The sequence below is a fragment of the Aspergillus luchuensis genome, chromosome 6 (assembly GCF_016861625.1).
Source record: "Aspergillus luchuensis IFO 4308 DNA, chromosome 6, nearly complete sequence".
Taxonomy (NCBI): domain Eukaryota; kingdom Fungi; phylum Ascomycota; class Eurotiomycetes; order Eurotiales; family Aspergillaceae; genus Aspergillus; species Aspergillus luchuensis.
The window spans coordinates 3594543-3616864 of NC_054854.1; the positions used below are offsets into that span (position 1 = coordinate 3594543).

The 22322-nt window shown below is 51.1% G+C and overlaps 6 protein-coding genes across 6 annotated transcripts; 5 read left to right on the forward strand and 1 right to left on the reverse strand.

Moving 5' to 3' along the window:
• Positions 1-394: 394 nt before the first annotated feature.
• Positions 395-2091, forward strand: SEO1 (putative MFS transporter Seo1; the record flags this gene model as incomplete). The annotated part of the gene is made up of 5 exons (XM_041680803.1): positions 395-545; positions 608-858; positions 914-947; positions 998-1904; positions 1953-2091. 5 exons carry the CDS (start codon positions 395-397, stop codon positions 2089-2091), a joined length of 1482 nt encoding a protein of 493 aa, XP_041546731.1.
• A 320-nt stretch (positions 2092-2411) lies between these two features.
• AKAW2_61234S (xenobiotic compound monooxygenase, DszA family) lies at positions 2412-4034 on the forward strand (the record flags this gene model as incomplete). The annotated part of the gene is made up of 4 exons (XM_041680804.1): positions 2412-2516; positions 2568-2756; positions 2807-3054; positions 3107-4034. The coding sequence occupies 4 exons, from the start codon at positions 2412-2414 to the stop codon at positions 4032-4034; spliced, it is 1470 nt and encodes a 489-aa protein (XP_041546732.1).
• Positions 4035-14022: 9988 nt separating this feature from the next.
• AKAW2_61235S (putative C2H2 finger domain protein) lies at positions 14023-15313 on the forward strand (the record flags this gene model as incomplete). Its single annotated transcript, XM_041680805.1, has 2 exons — positions 14023-15150; positions 15200-15313. 2 exons carry the CDS (start codon positions 14023-14025, stop codon positions 15311-15313), a joined length of 1242 nt encoding a protein of 413 aa, XP_041546733.1.
• Positions 15314-15854: 541 nt separating this feature from the next.
• Positions 15855-17050, forward strand: AKAW2_61236S (uncharacterized protein; the record flags this gene model as incomplete). Its single annotated transcript, XM_041680806.1, has 3 exons — positions 15855-16361; positions 16430-16597; positions 16652-17050. The coding sequence occupies 3 exons, from the start codon at positions 15855-15857 to the stop codon at positions 17048-17050; spliced, it is 1074 nt and encodes a 357-aa protein (XP_041546734.1).
• Positions 17051-17141: 91 nt separating this feature from the next.
• AKAW2_61237A (flavin-binding monooxygenase-like protein) lies at positions 17142-19094 on the reverse strand (the record flags this gene model as incomplete). Its single annotated transcript, XM_041680807.1, has 2 exons — positions 17142-18886; positions 19043-19094. The coding sequence occupies 2 exons, from the start codon at positions 19092-19094 to the stop codon at positions 17142-17144; spliced, it is 1797 nt and encodes a 598-aa protein (XP_041546735.1).
• A 1761-nt stretch (positions 19095-20855) lies between these two features.
• On the forward strand, positions 20856-22283 carry AKAW2_61238S (uncharacterized protein; the record flags this gene model as incomplete). Its single annotated transcript, XM_041680808.1, has 5 exons — positions 20856-20999; positions 21070-21296; positions 21363-21597; positions 21686-21799; positions 21861-22283. The coding sequence occupies 5 exons, from the start codon at positions 20856-20858 to the stop codon at positions 22281-22283; spliced, it is 1143 nt and encodes a 380-aa protein (XP_041546736.1).
• Positions 22284-22322: the final 39 nt, after the last annotated feature.

A 22322-nucleotide genomic window follows, 5' to 3' on the forward strand; every position in this document is an offset into this window, starting at 1 on the left:
ACAAATCACCTCATCCCGACCAAGCAATCAACATCCTATCTGCTCCACTCGCTAGTGCTATAACCACTCACCCAAGAAGCACGCCTTCTTACCCCCCATTGACACCACCCGTACTGAACCCCACACCGCACAGACAATTCAAGCTTCTTGCCGTCATCCAGTCACATTAAACAGTTAGGCAGGAAGAATAGACTCACCATCCGGAGATTTACACGAGACATGCAGCTGCAGGAAGATGCAGGAGATAGGCAGTTGTTGTCACGTAATACAAGCAATGCTATGGTGACATCGACGTCTCCAAGCATCTGCCAACGCATTGTAGATATATCAATGGTCTTCATCACTCGTTAACTTCTATACAACTGTAAACTATACACAAGACAAAAATATCACAATGTTCGCTAATAAGATATTTCCCCGGATACGATGGTTCTCGCCGGACGACTCACCATCGGAACGACGTCTCCTCTTAAAACTCGACCTTCTCATTGTTCCTTATGCTTTTCTCGCTTACTGGACGAAGTATATCGATCAGGCAAATATTAGTGAGTCCGCAAATCAGTACCTCAATTGGCACAATGATATCAATACTAATGTCTGCCACCAGACAATGCCTACGTCTCTGGGATGCAGGAATCCCTCAACCTCCAAGGAAATGACCTCGTCAACCTGCAAACTATCTACACCGTTGGAGCCGTCCTAGGCCAACTCCCATTTGCTTACCTGTTCACCAAATACCCCATCTCGTACCTGATCCCGGGGATGGACTTACTCTGGGGAGTCTTCACTCTGCTGCAATACCGCGCCACTTCGTATGAAGAGATGATGGCATATCGCTTCTTGGTAGGATGGTTCGAGGTATATCCAACCCATACTCCTACCTCATCTGCACTAAGCAATTGACATTTCACAGGCCGCCTTCTTCCCCGGAATGCATTACATTTTCGGTACGTCTACGCACCAGAACCACACTCCAAGAAGTACTGACATCTGCAAGGATCATGGTACCAAAGCCACGAAATCGCCCGGCGCGGGGGCTTCTTCTACCTCGGCCTAACACTAGGCACGCTAACAGCCAGTTTCATCCAAGCGGGAGCATCGGCACAACTGGACGGAGTCAACGGCCTCGCCGGATGGCGCTGGATGTACATCATCTGCGCGGTGATCACCATCCCCGTCGGGATCCTCGGCTTCATAGTCCTCCCCGGGACGCCCGACAAACCGAACCGAATCGTGCTCAGCAAATCGGACATCCAACTCGTCCGAACCCGGCTACAGAAAGCCGGACACGGGGTCCAAGAATCCAGCGTCTCATGGAAGACCTGTGCGCGGGTCCTACGGAACTGGAAGCCCTGGGCGCTGCTGTGCGTGGACATTCTCTTCTGGAACGCGTGCGTGCAAACTACCACGGGTGGGTATCTTCTCTGGTTGAAAAGTCTGAATCGGTACTCGACGAGTAAAGTCAATGAGTTGTTTGCGATCGCGCCCGGGTTGGGTATGTTTTACACGCTGTTGGTGTGCTTCGCGTCGGATCTGGTGCTCGGTCCCGCGTGGGCGATTACGCTGGCGCATGGGTGGAATATCATTGGGCTGGTGATTCAGGTTATTTGGGATGTGCCGGAGTCGGCGCTGTGGTTTGCTTTCTCGACGATGTATTCGTCGGTGGCGATGTCGAGTGTGTTGATGGGGTGGATTAATAGTGAGATACGCCATTCGCCGGATGAGAGGGCGATTGTTTTGATTGTCTTGAATACGATTGCGCAGTCTACGACGGCGTGGACGCCGCTGTTGGTGTTCCCGACGGTCGAGGGGCCGAGGTTCACGAAGGGGTACTCGTTTGTGCTTGCTTGCGCGATCTGCTTGATTGTGTCGGCGCACGTTACGAGGTACTTTATCGAGAGAGAGTATGTCTGCTTCGATGGTTGCTGTTTGGGTGATGCTAATGTGTCTAGGGATCGCGCGATAGCTGCTAGTGATGAGGACTCCGGGGCTTCTCGAGACGAGCGAGAGTCTGGATCTGCTGTTGTGCAGGTTGCACGGCCTAAGGCCGAGTACAGGTATACTGATGGGGAAGGGATAGACGCCAAGTGAAGATAGAGGGGGTAGGAATTAGTCAATTAGACGTTGAGCCATCTTATCTGGCTGTCACGCAATATACCTGCATATGGTGTAGACTCAGCATCCACTACCGTCCGGCACCGGAGCACAGTGTCTCAGTGAAATAGAAATCCTGTCGCGCATGATGCGGGGAAAATGGCGAATTTGTATCCTGCATGTTCATCCCACTGATAACACGCTTGCGCCATGGCAACATCTGATGGCGGGATTGGTGAGGGGTTCACACCACACCAGACTATATCACTGCTACATTCGAATGAGAGTAGTAACCCAATACATCAACCGCAGACACAATGGGCGACATCAGTACAGACACCAGCCAAAATGGCAAGAAGCAGATCCTGCTCAATGCTTTTGACATGTCCACCGTGGGCCATCTGTCCCCAGGACAATGGAAGGTGAGAATCTCAACTCCACATCCTGCTCCTATACTGACATGACACATACAGAACCCAGCCGACAAGTCAGCCACAAAGCGCAAGCTAGACTACTGGATCAACTTAGCCAAGCTCCTCGAGCGCGGAGGCATCAACGCTCTGTTCCTGGCCGATACATACGGCGGATACGACACGTATGAAGGCAAACTAGACGAGTGCATCCGACGTGCAGCGCAGTGGCCCGTCACTGATCCGACAATCGTATGTCCCCACTACATCCATTGCAAAATGTATACTGACAACCGGAACAGCCCATCTCCGCCATGGCAGCCGTGACCAAGAACCTCGCGTTCGGAATCACAGCCTCGACCTCCTTCGAGCCGCCATTCCTCCTGGCCAAGCGCTTCTCCACGCTAGACCATCTCACCAACGGCCGCATCGGATGGAACATTGTGACCTCGTGGAAGAAAGCAGCCTTCAAGGCCATTGGCCTTGACACGCCTATCGAGCACGACGAGCGATACCGCCAAGCAGACGAGTACCTGCGCGTGCTGTACAAGTACGGCCCCCCCATACCCTCCCTCCATTTACTAATATGAATCATACAACAGACTCTGGGAATCCTCCTGGGCGCCAGACGCCCTCAACCCGGACCCAGAGAACGACAGCTACGTCGACCCGGACAAGGTGCGCCAGATCAACCACAAGGGGAAATACTTCACCCTGAACACGCGCCACATCGTGGACCCGTCCCCGCAACGGACCCCGTTCCTCTTTCAAGCTGGCACTTCAGCAGCGGGGTCTGCCTTCGCGGCGACACACGCCGAAGCGATCTTCGTGTCGAGCCACTCGCCCACTGTCCTGCGGCCCAAGATCGCCAACATCCGACGTCTAGCTGCCGAGCAAGGGCGGGATCCATCGTCGATCAAGTTCTTCGCGACGTTCACGCCGATTATCGGACGGACGGACGAGGAAGCGCGCGCTAAGTATGAAGAAGTGAAGAAGTACGCGTCTGTGATTGGCGGACTGGTTCTGTTCAGCGGGTGGACGGGGATTGATATTAGTCGGATCCCCATCGATCAGGATATCACGGCGGCGGACTCGTTAGAGGTGCATAAGGTCACGAGTCAGTTGAGTGCTTTTACCACCACGAGCGAGGACGTGCCGCGGTGGACGCCGCGGGTCGTGGCGGAGAAGGCGGCCATTGGGGGATTGGGGCCTGTTGCGGTGGGGAGTCCTGAGAGGGTGGCGGATGAGATGGAACGGTGGGTGAGGGAGGCGGATCTGGATGGGTTTAATTTGGGGTATGTGACTACTCCGGGTACGTTTGAGGATGTGGTGGATTTGTTGGTGCCGGAGTTGAGGAGGAGAGGCCTATATCCTGATGCTGTTGCGGAGGATGAGGAGGGAGAAGGGTTGACGGCGAGAGAGAAGGTGTATGGAAAGGGACAGAGGGAGTTGAGAGCGGATCATCCAGGGAGTAAGTACAAGTATGATGTTTATGTTGAGGAGGAGGAAGAAGCAGCAGCAGCAGCCTAGTAGTCTATTCACATAGTGATTACTGGATAGATCCTGTGACGATGAATAAACTACCACAAGCAAAGCCACCAGGGCGCCGCAGCCTTCAATCCCAGTCTACTTACCTCTTACCAACTTACTTACTCCCACAGTTTACTTTCAAAACTAAACATTCCCCTTCCCTGACCCTTCATGTTCCACCCAACACAGCAAACATAGCATGGCAAGGCATGGCATGTGTGTGTGTGTCCAGCCTAACCCAGCTAATTACTTTTCCATCTTCCCCGCCCCCAGCATTCCTCCCTAACCACAACTGCCAAGCATGCATGAGTCTAGACTGGTCTGGACTTTTTTCCCACCCCCAAATTCTCACTAGCTTAGAATGCGAGTTTCCTTTATTTGGGTTTCTCCTTCGGCCGGTAGAGTCAAGCGAGAGACAGAGAGAAAGAGGGAGAGAGAGAGAGACATTAGGCTTGCAGTAGCGATGCAGCAATGCAGCGATCTCGTGATCGATCGATTGCTGCAGCAGTGGTGTGAGTTCCGTGCCGGATTTAGACTTGTTTATTTAGTTACTTGGTTAGTTCAAGTTCAGGTAAGTTTGTAATGGTGTATGGTATTATGTATGTATGTATGGTTCGGTATTTATTTCTTGATGTTGTCTCTCTTTGATGATGGTGGAATATATAATAATAATAATTGATTGATGAGGGTTTCTTGCCAAGCTGCCAAGCTCGTACGAAGGGACATAATATGTCCAAAATCCATATATCCATGATTTGGGGGGCTTGGTGTGCTTGGCAGGGATTCTTACACGGATAGGTAGAATATATTTGGTAGTGTGAGGTGATGGATTATTGTTTTTTTTTTTTTTTTATGAGTATTATCTTCAGAAAGTAGTGTATGTAGATAGATGAGGCGGTGTGGATAACTGATTGCACTCAATGAGTAATCATCTGAAACATGCAGGTAGATGCTTTTGTTAATACATGAATAAGTAGAGTGGCGATAAGTGTTGCTAACAGTATATTACCATCTATATATGTGGGTTTACAGTGGATATGGTGGATGGGTAACTAGGGACTGACCTGGGGATGTGGATATGTGGCTACTTACTATTATAAAGAATATCCGTCTACAACATGCATCATCGGAGATACCAACATGATGATAGTGTCAACTTGAATTCAGAATACTAGTATATACTAACAGCACCTCATAAATATATAAATGACAATGGTATCGCCACACAACCATTGGAGGAGAAATCCCCAATACCTTGCCTCAATACAAACATTCTCATAATACTACACGAAGTAATATATAGTGATTACTATCTCTTTGTCAGAGTAGTACACCCACGTCGCAACCTCACTCACTAACTAGATGCTTTATCGGACCGACTCGACTCGACTGAAATCGGATGTCGGATTACGATAGTCCGAGATCAATATGAATACTCATCTTACAGTAGTAATCATATCATTGCCACATACACACACACAATCTAGGAATAGAAACATGATAACAAAGCGAGAGAAGCAGAATTTATCCTATACTCCGTACTATCCCTCGGACTGACTCGGAGATACCTCCTGTTATAAGTAGTAGCTCCCACTGTATAACAAAGCCACTTATAGTGTGCACAAACCAGGGCTCCATTCATTCATTCAATCACTGCAGTCAGTTCAGTTCAGGGGAACCGAAACCCCCGACCGACCGATCAGGCCCGTTATCATCTCTCTTTCTCTCTCTCTCTTTCCTTAACATGTGAATCTCATGCCTAGGTTGTATCTGTGTATACATACCATCGGACACCTCCGCACCTAAATATGTATACAACCCCCTACTAAGATCTAAACCGTGTCACGGGAGCAACCTACTATAACACTTCCTAATATAGCTACAAGAACGGAGTACTCCCCATAAGGCCAAGCCAAGCCAATCCGTACCATAGATACCACCATGCTAGTTATAACTAGCTAGCTAGCTAGATCAAGCTTCCTGCAGCACTGGCTCGGGCTTTTCACCATGGCGCTCGGATGATTAGGCGAGCTAGCCTAGGCATGGGGACAGACTAGTTAGGTAGTTGGCTAGGGTAGTGTAGTGTAGTGGCGAATCGCTTACTTGCTTGATTGCTCGGGATCCGGGGTTTGATTGTAATTGTAAGTACTAGACTGCGTGAAGGGTAAAAAGAGGAAAGAAAAAGAGAAGTGGAGCGGACGGAGCATTGGCTGACATGCATGGATAGTGTGTATGTATGTATGTGACTAGTTGGGTAAGTGGTGTGTCGGTAAGATAACCGGGGAGAGGGTAGTAGTTAGTGATGGGGGTGGGAGGGTGAATAGGGGGGAGTTAGTGAGTGGAATGTACTAAGGAAGAGGGATTGATCACCTGGTAGGAAGGTAAGTAAGTAGTTAGTCTAGTTAGTTGGGTTTATCGCGCATTGACTGACTGACTGACTGACTGACGCCTTGCATGAGGGAACTTACTGACTGACCATGCGATGGTGCTTGCTTACTCGAAGTGTGTATGAGTGTATGAGTGTATGGTACTAAGATGAATAAGGAGTAAGCTCCTGAAGGATGCGAGGCTAGCTAGCTAGCCTTCTTTGCATCAAACTAGCTCATTCACTCACTTCCCCATCATCAATGGGTAAGTGATCATGATTATCCCCAGGCGAGTCATTCCCTTCAGTGGGCATGTCCGACTCCGAGGTAACTGACTAATGGCTACCTACAAATAACTTGCTAACTATTCTTCTAGACCGCAATTTCACTTCATCCACAACAAACCTATATGAACAAAGTACACTACTCAACTATGAGTGATTAATGTATTTATACTTTAGTTTCTTAGTTTACTTTACTTGAATTGATCCGTCAGGAAAGATGCAAACAAATAAACAACTCCCTTAGGCTACTAGCTACGTTGCATCCCGCCGGATGGCGTAAGGTTCGTAAAACTGAATCCGCTTCAAGCTTTTCGGACGGAGTCTGAGCTCGAGCCTCTTCTCTTCTCTTTTCTCTCCTTTCTTGTGAAGTTTGTCGTAGCGCCGTTTAGGATAGAATCCTGTTTCGTGGTGGTGATGGTGGTGGTGGCTTAATGACTTGATTTCTCAGGTAGAGTGGTTGTTAGTATGATCTAAAAGGTTGTAATCATTAAGCATATCCCGCAGATCCCGAATCCAGTTGAATACGTGTTGGCGTTTGAGGCTTAAGGCCGACTGTCTTAAACTTTGATAGACAGAGTTGTGGTGGAATTGAACATAGCAAAGCTGTCATTTACAGTTGCCGCCGCTAGTCAGTCACCCATGGCTCAACTCTTTTTCGGGAACATATCTAGAATTGTGTATGCGATTTGGTGTATAAACCTAAGTTGGTACTTATGTTTAGTCTACGCTGATTCTTTTGACAACTACGTTATAAAAACTTCCATAATTGAGTTCGCCACTCCATAAGCTGAGTGGTTAATGTGTCAGCCCGCGACATCTGATACACTCCATGTGTAACCTGCAAACTGTGATATCTCTCCTATCCTCCTCCCCCCCGTATTTTAAGTTCGGTTGATGATTCACCTCGTCCGTTACAGTCCACCTATCAGCAGCAACACACCTACGCAGCCAAGCCTGATGTGTAGGTAAATCATGTTCGCTGGTTTAGCGCGAATAAGCACCTCTCTTGGCCCCCCTTTCCCCCCCAGCCGGAACGAAAAAGTATAAAACTAGGTTGACAGCAAGGTTAGGGGACGGGCGCAAGGAACACCGTGACAAGAGCGATAGCTATGAGCCTATCACATGTTGTCAATCCCGGTCGGGTTGACGACGCCATCTCACTTAGTACTTTGTAGATATTATTATTGAAGTAAACTGAGTCTGTCATGGTTGGAAGGTATCAGCGACAGCACGTAATCTACTATAGTTAGTCACTGTCGCGGTGGTAAGTACGGTGTGGAATTTGCCGGCTGCTGCTATCTCCTATCTATCTCCTAGCTTGCAGACGGATAACGTCCGAGCAGACCCTTTTCGAGGCCAATGCACACTAGCAGCTCTCCTGAGCGGCTAGGGAGACCACCGGTTGGTTTAGTGGGTATCTAGTCAGAGTCATTGCTAATTCAATACGTTTAGTCGACAGTTAGTCCTCCTGGCTATAATCTCGCAGGCTCTACGCTGCGATGGCGACTGAATGAAGGGGGCAAAAAGACTGGTCATAGAGATGTGCTTGATCGACGATGCACAGATCACATTGGCTACAAGTTGACCCATCGAACCCCCTGTCTATGTAGGTCGCACCAAGTTCCACAGGAGTAGCTTCCGGGCAGGGTTTGTTTGTCCGGACCGGGGGGTTTGAATTTCTGTTCGTAATGGCAAGGAGAGACCCCCTTGCGAGACACTGCCGAGAGGGTACAGCATGGCGTGGCATGGCATGGAGTAGCATGCGTACGGAGGATAAAATGGGATGACTGGCTGGTTATGGGGTCGAGAGGGAGGGATGGATGAAGACAGTTTGCTTGGTGATTATTATTAATGCGTCTGTCACCGTGGCCGCCACCGCCCTCGATCTCCCGACCCCTAAACCCCCCCGCCAATACCGACAGGCTGGTGCTCGCCGCGCCTCCCGTCGGGAAAGGCTAGAGATGGTGGACCGTTAGGTTCCAGGGAGAAGAGGCCAAGCTTGTGATTTCCGGCGCCTCTTTGTTTGCGCAGTCTGGTCACGCACTACCCAGGACATGGGGGGATGAGGAGAAGGAGGAGGAGGTGAACCCAGGTACTACCCAAGGAGGCAGTAGCCTCCTCCTCCAGTAGGTAAGTACCTTGGACTGGGGCCTTAGTTAGCGGTAATCCTAGGCCAGGGAGAGGTTCGTTGATAGGTAGGTCTGGTCAATCCACGGATCCTTCTCGTCTGGCAACCTTCCGAGGGAACAAATGACTGCGGTGGTTGGCATCTAGTCCACGGGGCTTGCATATGCGTTTCTTCAGCGGATTGATTCGAAACCCGACTGTTGACACCAGCGCGGATGGCGGTGATTAAGGTTGACCTGGTTGACGAAGCCATGCTGAAGCCATCCGAGGCTATCCATACGTGATGTACACAACAAGCAGATACAGAGGGGTGTTTCCATACCAAAACACCAATACCACGTATACTGATAAGCTGAGCAGCAAGAAAGTGTAGTTTATCGTTCAAGTTCTCTGGATTTCTCATGAACAGAACAGAGTAAGTGACCGAGGGAGTGTAGGTGTACAGCTTGCGCGTGTCAAGCAAGACTGGCGCCTGAATGGCCGGCTATCTTGTCCCAAGATGCAGGCCGACCAGCCAGGCAAGTCAGGTGGGGCATCACGGAGGGAAGAGTCGACGCTAACGCCCGGATGGGGATAGTGGGCCACACCCGAAGCCCGAGCCAGCCAGTGCAGACTCTCTTCCAAGGCGCTAGTACCGGGCGTATCGACGTTGTACCACCTGGGTAAACACAAACAGAGCAGGTAAAATATTCATACCGACCGTCTGTATGGGAGTAATCACCCAGACTAAAACCAAGTAGTATGTAGTTAGATAGATGCTAGTTACGGAGTACTGAGTACTGAGCAAGTATACTGCCAGACACGGACCTATCCACCAATCAGTAGCGCTGGTCCAAGATTTGCGAAACTTTGGTCAGGCCAATCCCTACCTATCGCTTGGTTCTTCCTTCCCCGGGGGAATGAATGAATGAGTAGATGGTCCGCAGGACTGACTGACAAGTGCCAACAACCCTATCGTGGTCAGTCCAATATGCGCTCGTATTGGAAGTTGGGGGGGATCCTCGGAGGAATGGGACAGAATGATTGGAATCTCATCCTCCAGCGATTCAAACGATCGGGGGGACTACCCCCCGTCAGAGCCAGGGTCCCAGGAGAAAGAACAGGTGACCTTGGCCGTGGAATGGAAGAAGCGGACCAGGGACCGTTTGCCTTTGACGGAGAATGGTTTTTTTTTTTCTGCGCAAGTGCATTGGGATGAGGGCCGGGACGCAGTGTCCGTGCGAGCAGAGCAGGGCCCAGGCCAGAGCAGTCGATGGCCGACGGATACGAGGTACCAGAAAAACAAAAAAACCATCAACCGTGGATCGAAAACCACCTTTCCCTTTGGGTCCCGATATTGTTTCATCCAAATCTGGGAGCATTTCAATTAGTGATATCTTTATCTTGTATCAGCAAGTCATTGGATACCATACTGGGACATCTTCCCCCCCAGGACGTAGAATGTTCCATTGGTGGATCTCCCCGTCGAGCTATACCCAAGTAATTCTCCGTACATCGGCCGGTCGCGGGCTGTTCTGCTAAGAATAATCTATCTTCTTCCCCAACTGCCAGTGTAGCTGTGCCCTGCCAGCTAATTATTGCCGATAATGTTTCTAATAATTATGACTTCCAAGAATTATGATGCTTACCAGCATTGAGGGACCGCCATGGCTTACTTCCTGCTTCCCCCCTCCCCCATCCTCTCGCCCCGACCCGATCAGCCTCAGCTGTGTCCTCCACCGCCCGGCATCTGTCATGCATTCCTCGACGCAAGGAGCAACGATCGCTTGCCTGCCCCTTTTCGGGTCCCCCGTGCTTTGCTTTTTCGCTTCTTTTTGTTTTTTCTCTGTTCGTTTGGTATTTTGTATTTTGATTTTTGATTCTCTGGTTTGGTGTTGATTGCTGCCGGTCCACGTCGATTGGCCATGGCGTGTCCGCCGTAAATGGCCTGTTCGCTGGCCCTCTTTTGCTCCTGCTTCCTAGTCGGCCCCTCTTCTCCCCTGGTGCCCTGGGAGATGAACCCTGGGTGGACGCGTCTCTATCCGTGCCATCATTCTGATCGTTGTTAATTCTCCCGACCATCCACCGTCGATCTGGAGAAACCATCCCCCTCCTTTTCCCTCCTTCCCCTCGTCTGTGATCGCTACCCCCGACGCAGAGGGCTAAGCTTATTCTAAACTCCACCAAATAGGGCAACAGCGGCCAGCATTCCCTGCTGGGTCGGGGTGGCCGATCGACCAGACGGGACGGCGCTCCACATGCCTATCTATATACATACATACAGCCAACCTAGTTTTTACGATCCCAAGATCCGTATGGAGTAATGGGAGAGGGGAAATAAGAAAATCCAAAATCAAGGGAAGGGAAGGGGAGGATGTGGAGAAGGGAAAGAACAGAAGTACGGTGTAAAGTACAGTGACTTTGTTTTGTTACCTGAGAAGCTGCCAAAGGGGGCAATCAGCAAAATCCCAGTAAAAAGGCAGTTTGAGATTGGATAAACAATACGGCGGAGCGACTAGGCCCAAAAGAGATCCTGGGAGGGCTAACCGGTTTTCTGGCACCATTGATTCTGGCCCTTTTAGGGTCAAGTCCATCTGCAGAAGAGGGTCTGGACGATTCTATTTGCCGGGCGAGATGACAAGAATCGTGTCCATATCTCGTCTCATCTGGAGGATATTGAGGGGGGAAATGGGAAATTACTGGAATGATTGAGAGTTCCCTGCTCTTCAGGAGTAGATTATTGATTATCCATCTACTCCGTAATAAGAGTGAGTTTCTATTATCAGCGATAGCTATCTCTGCAACCGTTCAGTGGAGGATTTGGTGGCCGACTAACCGAGTCGCCCCCCTCGACCGTGGGAAGCGCCAAAGGTGGAACGGAACAGCTTGGGCGCCTGGACGAGCCCTGTCAACCACGTTGCCGTTGATCAGGCGTCGAGGGATTGGGATTCTGGGACTGGTTCAGTGTCTTTTAGCGAGCCGACGGTTGGTTCGGCTTAGCTTAGGAAATGCTAGGCTAGGCTTAAGTGGTCGATAGTCAGTAGCGCTGGGGGTGGTTGGACCGGGAGAATGGCTCCATCCGGGTGTGGTTCAGGGTGAGCGAGGGAGAGACAAGAGACAAGAGACAGACTGAGTGACTGGTAAGGTTCAGTCAGGTAGGAAAGTTTGTTGCCAATGGTTCCTTTCAATAATACCGGCGGAACGTCCTGGGCCTGTCCGGGCGCGGCTGGGCTTGTCTCTCTTAGGGTGTGTGTTTTCTCCTAAATGCTGATTTTCTTTTCTCTTCTTTTCTACTTTTTCTGATTCACCTCATGGAGAGAGGGGTTTTGCTTTTTGCCTGAATGGACTCACCCCATTATGGTTACATGAAAGATAGCGAAAATAAATCATTTGTTACTAATTAAAAAGCATTAAGTAAAAACAAGACAGAGGGTCAGTTTAAAAATAAGTATACTAAATAATTTTTGGGAAAAGAAAAGTGAGCAACAGGCAAGCATTCATTCATTCATTCATTCATTACTGCTGAAATTTTGGTTGGGTCTTGGCCCCGATTGGGAATCCTCCACTCGATGCGGTCGGACCAGACTAGCTGCTTTGGATGCTGCTTTTTGAAGTCTGCTGATTGAGAAGATTATTATTCTTTTCTTTTCTTTCTTTTTCGGTCTTATTTTGTTTTTCTATTTCTTTTTAATTGACTGCTGATGGAATGAATAATATTAAGATTAATAAAAATTTAATACGACGAATGAAGATTGGACTGGGATAGTCCTGCGTGAGTACGGGATGAATGTCGTGCTTTGTATCTCACCATCTCCTATTTACTCTTTTCTCTCTCAGTGTCAGTCTGACCCTCCTGCTTGATATCTTCAGTAGTGGTAAAGACTGGTAGATAAGTAAATTCAAACCATATCCCAAAGAGTAAACAAATAAATAGAAATAAAAATAAAAGCAAAAAAAAAAAGGAAAAAATAAAACGAAAAAAATAAAAACTGGGTGGTGAAGGAGAGGGAGTTAGTCATTATCGGACCGTCAGGGTGGGTATGTTCTCCCTGGTATTTTTTCCCGGCGTGAACTCAACCCCCGCGCTGGCCAGACCCGGCGCTGGACTGGTCTGGATACGTCTCCATTCCCGGCTTGTTTGGTCCTCCCCATTTTCGCCCATCAGCAAATAATCCATATTATTATTCATATTCACTCTCCATCCCGAGACTTTCTTGCTGTTCTTTCTCGTTTCCCACGAACAATAAAAGATCTCCCTCCCTGAACTTACCCCCCTCAGTTGCTTGTCTCTTCACGACTTCTCTTTTTCTCTTCTCTTCTCCTCTCCTCTCCCTCCCTGCCGTGCAAGCTTATCCAACTAGCATCTTCCCTCCTCCCATCAGCGCCACCCACGACTTGTCCGATCTTCACCACTAATTAAATCCCACTCTTTCAGCTCCCACCAAACCGTCCATCATCCACCACCACCACCACCGCCGCAAACTCCCGACTCCGACTCCGCCCGCCAATCTTCTCCTTCCCGCCCTCCCAAATCTCGCTCTACGCGCGCCGGATCCTACCATCCCCGCTGCCACTCAACTCCCGTCCATGGTACTCTAAACTGTCATTCCGCCTGATCTTCATCCGCGCATCCACATCAACACTCGACACATAACTATTTCTGTCTTCTCTCGTGCGCATCGCGTGAGGGCGCGTTGGCCTGCCTGGAGAAAAAAAACAAGATCATGCCGTTGTCTTGACTAGTTTCTCATCGCAATACACCTATCCTACCATCCTACGACCTACCTCGTCGATCTCTCTCCATTGCCGTGTTCGCGCTTGATTCTTCTGTCGCATCAGCACCCTCGCTCCATCGGAAAGGATATGACTTCCGGATAAAACACTGGGGTCACTCCAACCTGACGTGATATTTCCATCGATCGTGAAACAACCGACACAGGTGGTACCCGTCGAGCATCATACCCACGGTCGATCTCCCAGGACCACCCCCGTTGCAGACTCAGATCGCTGATCGCGATCCGATCGCCCCTCCTGGATCCTCCAGACATTGCCGGTGGCCTGTCTGGCAGTCGATACTGGACTCTTGCATCTGACTCGGTCGCCTTCCCGGGACATCTGTCCAGCACCTTGGCCGGCCCCTCTCCAGTGGTAGTGGGTGATTTATTTCCTTCCTCTAGCTTCTCACGCGAGACATCCGCCAACCTGGCTGCCCTCGCGATCCCCCCTCCAGGCATGGGGACGGCGCTCGATGCGCTGACTACCCACCAGCCGTTGAACTCGCGTCGTCCTGCAGCCCCGACGCTGCCCAGCTTTGAGCTTCCTGCACCCAACTTTCAGACCAGCGTCAAGTACGCCCATCACAATCCTCCTCCTATTAACCCCAGCGTCAGCAACCTTCTCACTCCCCCAGCGACCACGCAGTCGGGTGAAACACTCCCTGCTACGACCTCGCACACAGCCACCACCACGGCACCCACAAATCCGGAGTTGGCTCCGTACTGGCAAAGCCAGAGCGCATATCAGAGTGGGTCAGGGGCAGCAGCTGCCCGTCAGTCGTGGAACTCAAGTGTGGTGTATCCGGGTCGAGACACCTTCTCTCCGTCGGTGAATTCCCTGAATCGCAATCCTGCCACATCGACACCAGGCACCGAGCACATTGCCCAGTCATACGAGATGAATCACTTGCCGCCGTTTCACCAATCTGCCTCGGTCTCCGCTGCTGCACCAGTTCAGGCGGGTGGTCCTCAGCAGCATCACGCAATGACACACGCGATGTTGTCAGCACACAACCCGTTGCCCAACCCGACACCGTCGCCGCATCCCCTTCCCTCCAACGACCCCTACATGGTCAAATCATCGTCTGCCCCAGCCTATGGGACTATCCAGCAGTTGTCCAGCCCACCGGGCGGCTATTCGCCGTACGGACAACAGGGCATCGTGCCCAACCGGGTGGCATCGAATCCGCACCCCTCGCACCATCTGAACTATCAACGACAGCCATGGCCGTCATATTCGCTTCCGGCGATGAACGGACCCATCTGGACGAATGTGCACAATCCGAACGGGCAGATGTCACTCACCGGAAACTTGCAGTCCGGGGTGCTGCCTGGGTTGCCTGGGTACAACAGTGGGCACGTGGCCAATATGCAGCAGATGCAGCAGTTGTATGGGGGTCACCCACCCCATCCGGGTCACGGCGCTCCAGGACCCACCAACGATCGACCGTTCAAGTGTGACCAGTGTCCACAAAGCTTCAACCGCAACCACGACTTGAAGCGACATAAGCGAATTCACCTCTCGGTGAAGCCGTTCCCGTGCACCCACTGCGACAAGAGCTTTTCACGCAAGGATGCGCTCAAGGTGAGATCATTGCTTCTCTAGGTTATTGGTATAGTCTAACAGTGTACAGCGACACATCCTTGTGAAAGGCTGCGGAAAAGATGGCTCTGATGGCATGAAGCCAGGGGATCACGGGATGGTGAAGGAGGAGGATCGAAGTGACGAATCAAATGGACAGCACTGAGACGGGATTGGCGTTTATCGCATGTTCTGGAGTTGATGGAGGGTCGTTATTGTATTTGATTGACCAGCTACTCTGGACGGCGAGTTTGTATTGATTTGACTGTGACTTATTTTTTTTGACGGGACAGGTTGGGACCGGATTGTTGATTGTTTGCTTTGTTCGGGATGGCATCAGCGTCGGGCAGCCTGATTCATGTATACGTATGTAAGTAGAGGCGTTGGCCAGCGTGTATGGATTGGAATGTTTGTTATTTACCATCTCTTTTATTCCTTTATGAGCGATGCTTGTTTCAATTTGGTCTGACTCAGATTGATTGAGTGGCACATGAGCGACCTGTCAGATGGGACTATGCAAGGTCTCCGGAAACATTACTACTCCGCCAAAGTGATCAAATCACTCACCGCTGCAGTGTGTGTGTGTATAAGTGCCCCTTGCCCATGTCCATAAAAAGCTGCCACTAATGTCAATAAATATCCTGCTATGCCAGCAGACAAATTGCTGAATAGCCACATCATCCACATCACCAACCAACCAACCAACCATGCATTCCCCTCTCCTCCTCCCCATCCTCCTCACAACCATAACCCTAACCACCGCCCAATATCTCAAAGACATCAACCCCATCGCAGTCGACTACCCCGTCCACGTCGACTTCGTCCCGGACTCCACCCACCTCGCCGACCTCGAATCCCCCAAACTATCCGAGGTCAACACCACCGTCTTCGAATGGTGGTACTTCGACGCCGTCTCCTCCACTAACCCCAACGCCTCTATCGTCCTCACCTTCTTCACCACCACCGCTACGGCCTTCCCCGCCGTCCCGCAAAACCTCTCCTCCGTCCTGCTCACCTACGTCTGGGCGACCTTGCCGAATGGCACCACTGTATCTCAGAGTATCGTCCCCATCGATGCATCGGTGATGGGCGATCGCGATATCAGTTCCGGCGGGTGGGAAGGCACGGGTGGTTGGTCCGGACGCGAATCGGGGTATGAGGCGTGGGTCGGGTGGGAGGGGGGGAGGGTTAGTGGGAGGATAGTGTTTAGGGATGTGAGTATATATATACCTTTTGGAATGAAGATGATAGTTGTTGGAAGACTAATGATGGTGAGGGGTAGCTCGCTCCGCCACTCCTGCCCTGCTCGACGCCAAAGCAGACGAATCGCGCGTTGGGACTCGGTGAGGGTTTGGGTTGGGTGAGTATGGTGCCGGATTCGCATGCCATGGTGGATTTGGTGGTCGATGGGGAGAAGCTGCAGTTTATGGGCTTTGGGTATCATGATAAGGTATGCTCTCCACTCCCTCTTCTTTTGTCTTACACTATGTCTGATAGGGGTTAGAATTGGGGAAATCGGCCGTTTCAGAATACCGTCAAGAGTTGGTCCTGGGGCCATGTGCATATTGGTCAGTATGCGTTGGTGTGGTTGCAGTATACTCCTCGGGTGGGAGGGGATATTAATAACAACACCACGCCGATTGTGAGCGCCTATCTGGCTCGTGATGGGAAGGTCGTGCAGTCCGGATGTCGTAACAGCCTTATCAGTATCTGGGAGAGGATGACGGAGAGTAGCTACGGTGTGGATGTGGGGATGGATGGTGTGGAGCTGCGGATCGAAGGGACGGTGGAAGTAGCGGGTGATGGGAAGAATTATTTCCGGTGGAATGGGGTAGTCCATGGGACTGTGGAGGGCCAGAAACTGGATGGGGGAGTGGCTGTGTTTGAGGGGTTCAGGTTGTAGTATCAGTAGTTTCAACAGGTTGTAGCTGGAATGGACACATTCGACTTGTCTATTTACAAGGTACCAGTACACTAGCTAACTATGGAGATAATCATTTCAACCACTCGTCCACCAACCCCCGATAATCCTCCATCCCATACGGCTCCAACCACTTCAAACTGCCCTTCCGTCGCCAATCCAGCCCCATATCCTGCAACAACAGATCAATATACGGCAATGTGTCAAACACGAAGTCAGGATTTCTCTTCCCAAATCCCCCAGGACACCGATATTTCCCGAACTGCGTATGCAGCGCCATCTCCCACACCACATCCCCGTCCACTTCATCCTCCATCAACCCCTTCTTCACCTCCACCGGACAGGTCTCCCTCGCCTTCACCCCAATCCCATCACCCATAAACGCCGCCACCCACAGCGCCTGCACCTGCGCAATCAGCGGCGTGTTCACCGTCATCGTCGTCCCCAGCACCGCCACCGACCTCTCCTTCAGAAACGCCGCCGGCACCATGAATCTTACCAACCGGAACGGATGCTTCGCAGTAGCGGGTGCCCCAGGAGCCAGGTGCTGATAATCCTCCTTCCCATTAACACCGACGCTCAAACTCTCGCGCAGCTTCGGGAACCGTGTCAAAATCTCCTGATCCGCCCTCTTCACCATCGGCGTACTCAAGTAATCCTCCGCCCACGGGAACCCCAACTCGCTCTCAATGCCCGCGGGTCTGAACTCCATATTGGGTTGGGCTTTCCACCCGGTAGCACAAATCAACCCCTCACTCTGAATAACCTCCCCGGACTTACCAAGACAGATACCTCCATCTTCGGTAAGTTTCACGATGTCGTCAATCACCAACCGTACCTTCTTCTCCCGAACAAGGGAGTAGAAATCATCCTCATAGTTCAGAATACTCAGTCCACTGGCAATCCAAAAGCAACTGTACCACGGCTTCAACTTCTTCGTCTCCTCGTGGCCGTCGTAGTTGTTTAATGTCAACAGGTCGTTCTCCAGCACTGCCCAGTACGCATTCACGATCTTCCGGCCGAGCCAGGTACCATGCAGAAACTTCCGAATACGTGAACACCCGTCCGCGTCGCCCCAGATACAGGGCGAGAACCAGGTCAACAGCCGCGTGGTGAGGAGCTTCTCGAACCATTTCTTCAAGGGGGTAACGTACATCGGAGTCATCCACACCGGCCCGTGGCCTGTCGAGCGGATGATCCATGTGACGTTGGCGCCGGACGTCGCGGCGGCGTGTACGGCGTCCCATGCCGATTTGGTACCACCGTAGATGGTGACCTTTTTGTCCTTTTGGAAGAGAGTGGCTTGGTGGGGGAGGAGAGTGCCCGTGTGGGTGATGATGTGGGGGTAGGTTTCTTGTCCTGGGATGTGAGGGAGGAAAGGCTCGGAAGTCATTCCTGTTGCTAGCAACAGCTTCTTTGTACGAATTATCTTCCTTTGGGCTTCATCCGAAGAAGAGAAGGGGGAGGTGCTGGTGGTGAGTGTCCAACCCCCGTCATTATCGTCGACGTGCTCGACGACTTCCACCTTCGTCTCGAGGCGGATCAGGTCCCGGATGTTGAAGTGGTCCACGTAGGCATTCAGGTACTTGTGTACCACGTGGCCCGGGATATGTTCGCCTTTCTTCACCCCGAATGTGGCGCTGTCCATGGGGAAGTCACTGTATTCGTAGGTGCCCAGCATGTTGTTGGTTTTGAGGCCCTGGTAGAGCCGGTGGGCGGCCCAGACGCCGCCGACGGTGGTGGCGCTGTCCAGTAGGAGGATGCGGGCGGTGGGGTGCACCTCGTGGTAGGTTTTGAGGGCGGAGAGACCAGACCATCCTTTTGCAGAGGAGTGTTAGTGTTGTGAGGTAGGAGGGTGAGGATGGATAGATGGAGTGGCATTGACATTGGGGGAAAGGAAGGGACTGAGACGGGAAGGGGCATGCAAGGGATAGACGGAAAGGATGAATGGATGGAAAGGTGAGTGGAAAATACCTGCTCCGACAATAACGAGATCGACGGATTCCATTTCCACAGACGACTCCATAGTGGATGGATGACGAATCCGTAGGTTGTAAATGGAGTGGATTGAATGGAATTGAATTGATTGGAGAAAACCAAATAGAAAGAAAGAAAGAAAGAAAGAAAGAAAGAAAGAAGAACGCTGTGAAGAGGAAGGCTGGCGCAAAGAAAGGAATGCCAGTCGGTGATTAAAAATAGACAATGTACTTTGTTGCTAATGTAACACAATCGCGCTCACAAGCATTTGCTCGAGTGGAGCAGCCACAACCAGCGATTTATAGTAACACAAACACCCAAGAAAAGAATGGGGAGACCAGACGAGAAGAGAGGGGGGGGTATGACCGTTGGAAAGCCGCCGATCGCGGGTTTTAATCCCGTCGATACTCCCTGTCTTGGCTGCATAATGGAGTGAAGGGGACTTGGATTTACTCCGTTACTAGTGGCTGAATGACGGGATCACTGTCTGAAAACAGAGTAGTACAGTACGGACTACGGAGTACAGAGGAATTTGGCCGGAGAAAAAAAAAACATGTAGGGACTAGATTGGTCTGCAGTTGAGACGGAAGATGATAGTTAGAGTTCCGAGGAAATTGCAGAGTCCTCAACTTAAGTACGGAGGACAAGGATGGGGGTGATACAGGCGCGTTCATTTGTTGGTTGATGCGCAAGCGACGGCCGGCGCGGACACTAGTTTGGTAGTGTTTGGTAGTTGACAGTTAGGGTTATGAAAGGGCAGCTCCACCGGGATTTGGTCCCAATGTTCAGAGTTTGACCCGGTGATTCACTTGACAGGAATGACAGGATGTCAGCTTTGGTTGATTCCTGGATCGTCAGAACTTTGTCTTAGACTTTAGTTATAACGTAGTAAGTAAATTGACTTGTCAGTCAGCTCTTCACTGCCGCCCTGCCCTGCAGCTCTATCTGATTAATGCGATAAACTCAATATTCAGATTCGATAGTTGATGCATACACCCGCATTATCGATATGTCATGCATCCTTTGCATCCTGCGACTCAATTTCTGGGTCTGTGCTGATCGGCTATCCGTAAATTTGTGCCAACTTGTTGTTGCTGCCAAAGTACTAACTACCGATGTCTCCGTAATCCCCGCGCTGATCTCTGTCTCTATCCGGTAATCATAGCGTTCTTCCTTCTTCATCCTCATCTTCTTCCCATCTCCACTGCCCCCGTCCACACCCACACACATACACGAACTGGGCCATGGCTTTTTCCCCCTCCCCCCCGTCTCTTCCCGCGTAACGGCACACGGCCTGGCCTTGTTTCTGGGCTGGGTCTGATGCTTAGTATAGTCTGGTATGGTATGGCCTACCGGAAATTACAAGAACTGGTCCCCGTAGTTTCAGTCTAGTCCACTGTGTGGCCCAGTCGCCTCCCTATCTTGCTTAAGTGCCACCAAACTACTGCATCGTACTTCGGGCTCTCCCCTGTCAGGAGACAGAATACACCAGGGAGGAAGGAGACCAAAAAAAAAAAAGGGAGCCAGCACGGAACCACTCGCTTGGGTCGGATGTTTTGCCGGGTGGTGAATATGAACCGTGCGTGCCGACTGTCAACTGAGGCCAGTGCCAAAATTTAGAACAGGCAGGCAGACAGACAGACAGACAGGCAATCAGTGACTGGGATGTTTGATGACTGGGGATATATTAATATGTAGTATACCCTCTTAGTCCCTTTCTCCTGATTGTCTTGTCTCTTGTAAACAGATCCACAGGTCCACTCCTTTCCACCACCCTCTCTTGCAACTTCTGTCAGTCAGTCAGTCAGTCATGGCAGGCGACGACTTCGCCGTCGAGGCGTTCACTCTCTTAGCCATCGCCATCGTCACTATAGCCATACGCATCGTTGCACGATGGTTCACGGCCGGCTGGAAGAACTTTATGCTCGATGATTATTTGATGCCGTTGGCGGGGGTATGTGCCTGCCTCTTCCCGCCACCAATTCCCACGCCACTCCATGCTGATAAGACTGGTTCTATGACAGGTAGTATACGGTCTCGAAACAGGCGCCGCCTACTGCGTCAGCGCGTGGTGGAAAGGTCTCGCCAACAATGCCATGACGGACGCTGAGCGCGCTGCGCTCTCTCCTACTTCAGAGGAGTACCATTTGCGGGTTGGGGGGTCCAAAACGCAGGTACTGGGGTGGTCGCTGTATACCACGTTGCTGTGGCTGCTGAAGTCATGCATGGCGGTGTTTTATTCTCGATTGACGTATGGCAGCCACCACACCACACTCACTTATCCCACAAATATCATACTAACAGTTCATCATGATAGGGCCGGCCTCATCAACATGCACATCCGCATCCGCATCGCATACTTCCTCATCGGAGCCACTTACATCGCCGTCATCGTCAGCATCCTCGCAGGATGCCACCCTATCCAGAAGAACTGGCAGATCAACCCCAACCCGGGGAACTACTGCCAGCCGGCTGTCTCACACATCGACGTCTATGTGACGGTGGTATTAAACGTCTTTACAGACGTGTATTTGATTTCCATCCCAACCCCTGTAAGTAGTCCCATCCTTGTACCCTGTCCTCTCCATGACAAATAGTTCCAGCCAAGTCTAACTATCGAAATTATTTGAAATGTCCTAGATCTTGTTCAAAGCTCGTCTTCCCTGGCGCGAGAAACTCGAACTCCTTGTCCTCTTCAGCGGGGGTACCTTTGTCATGGCTTGTGGTATCCTTCGTTGCGTACTGATCGTCACCGTATGTGCCACCTCCCTTCACCCAAAAGACACACACCCACTAACCATGGTAATGCAAACAGGCCGGCGCCAACGGCGCCTCCCAAGCCGGCAGCTGGGCCTGCCGCGAGACCTTCGTAGCGGTAATAATCGGCAACGCGCCGATGATCTACCCGATGTGTCGCAGACTGGCCATGCGAGCAGGGTGGTACATGTCCACCAAGGGGACGAAGGGCAGTTCGCAGAGCTATCCGTTATCAGATGGAGCGGCACATTCGGGCACGGATAATAGTAAGAATAAGAGACGCAAGTTCAAACACCCGCTGTCGTTGCCGGATACGCAGTGGAATACGGTTAGTGATGAGCAGATGATGCTCCCGCCGGGAGAGTGGGAGGTTAGTCATGCTGCGAGGGATGGGGATGGGAGTGCAGTTGTTCCTGGGAATGGAGGGGTGTATGATGGGGGGTGGAAGGGGGGGAGGGAGACGGTCGTTTCGACGGCGTAATTTTCTATGTTTACTACTATTTCCTTTGTGGGTTTCTTT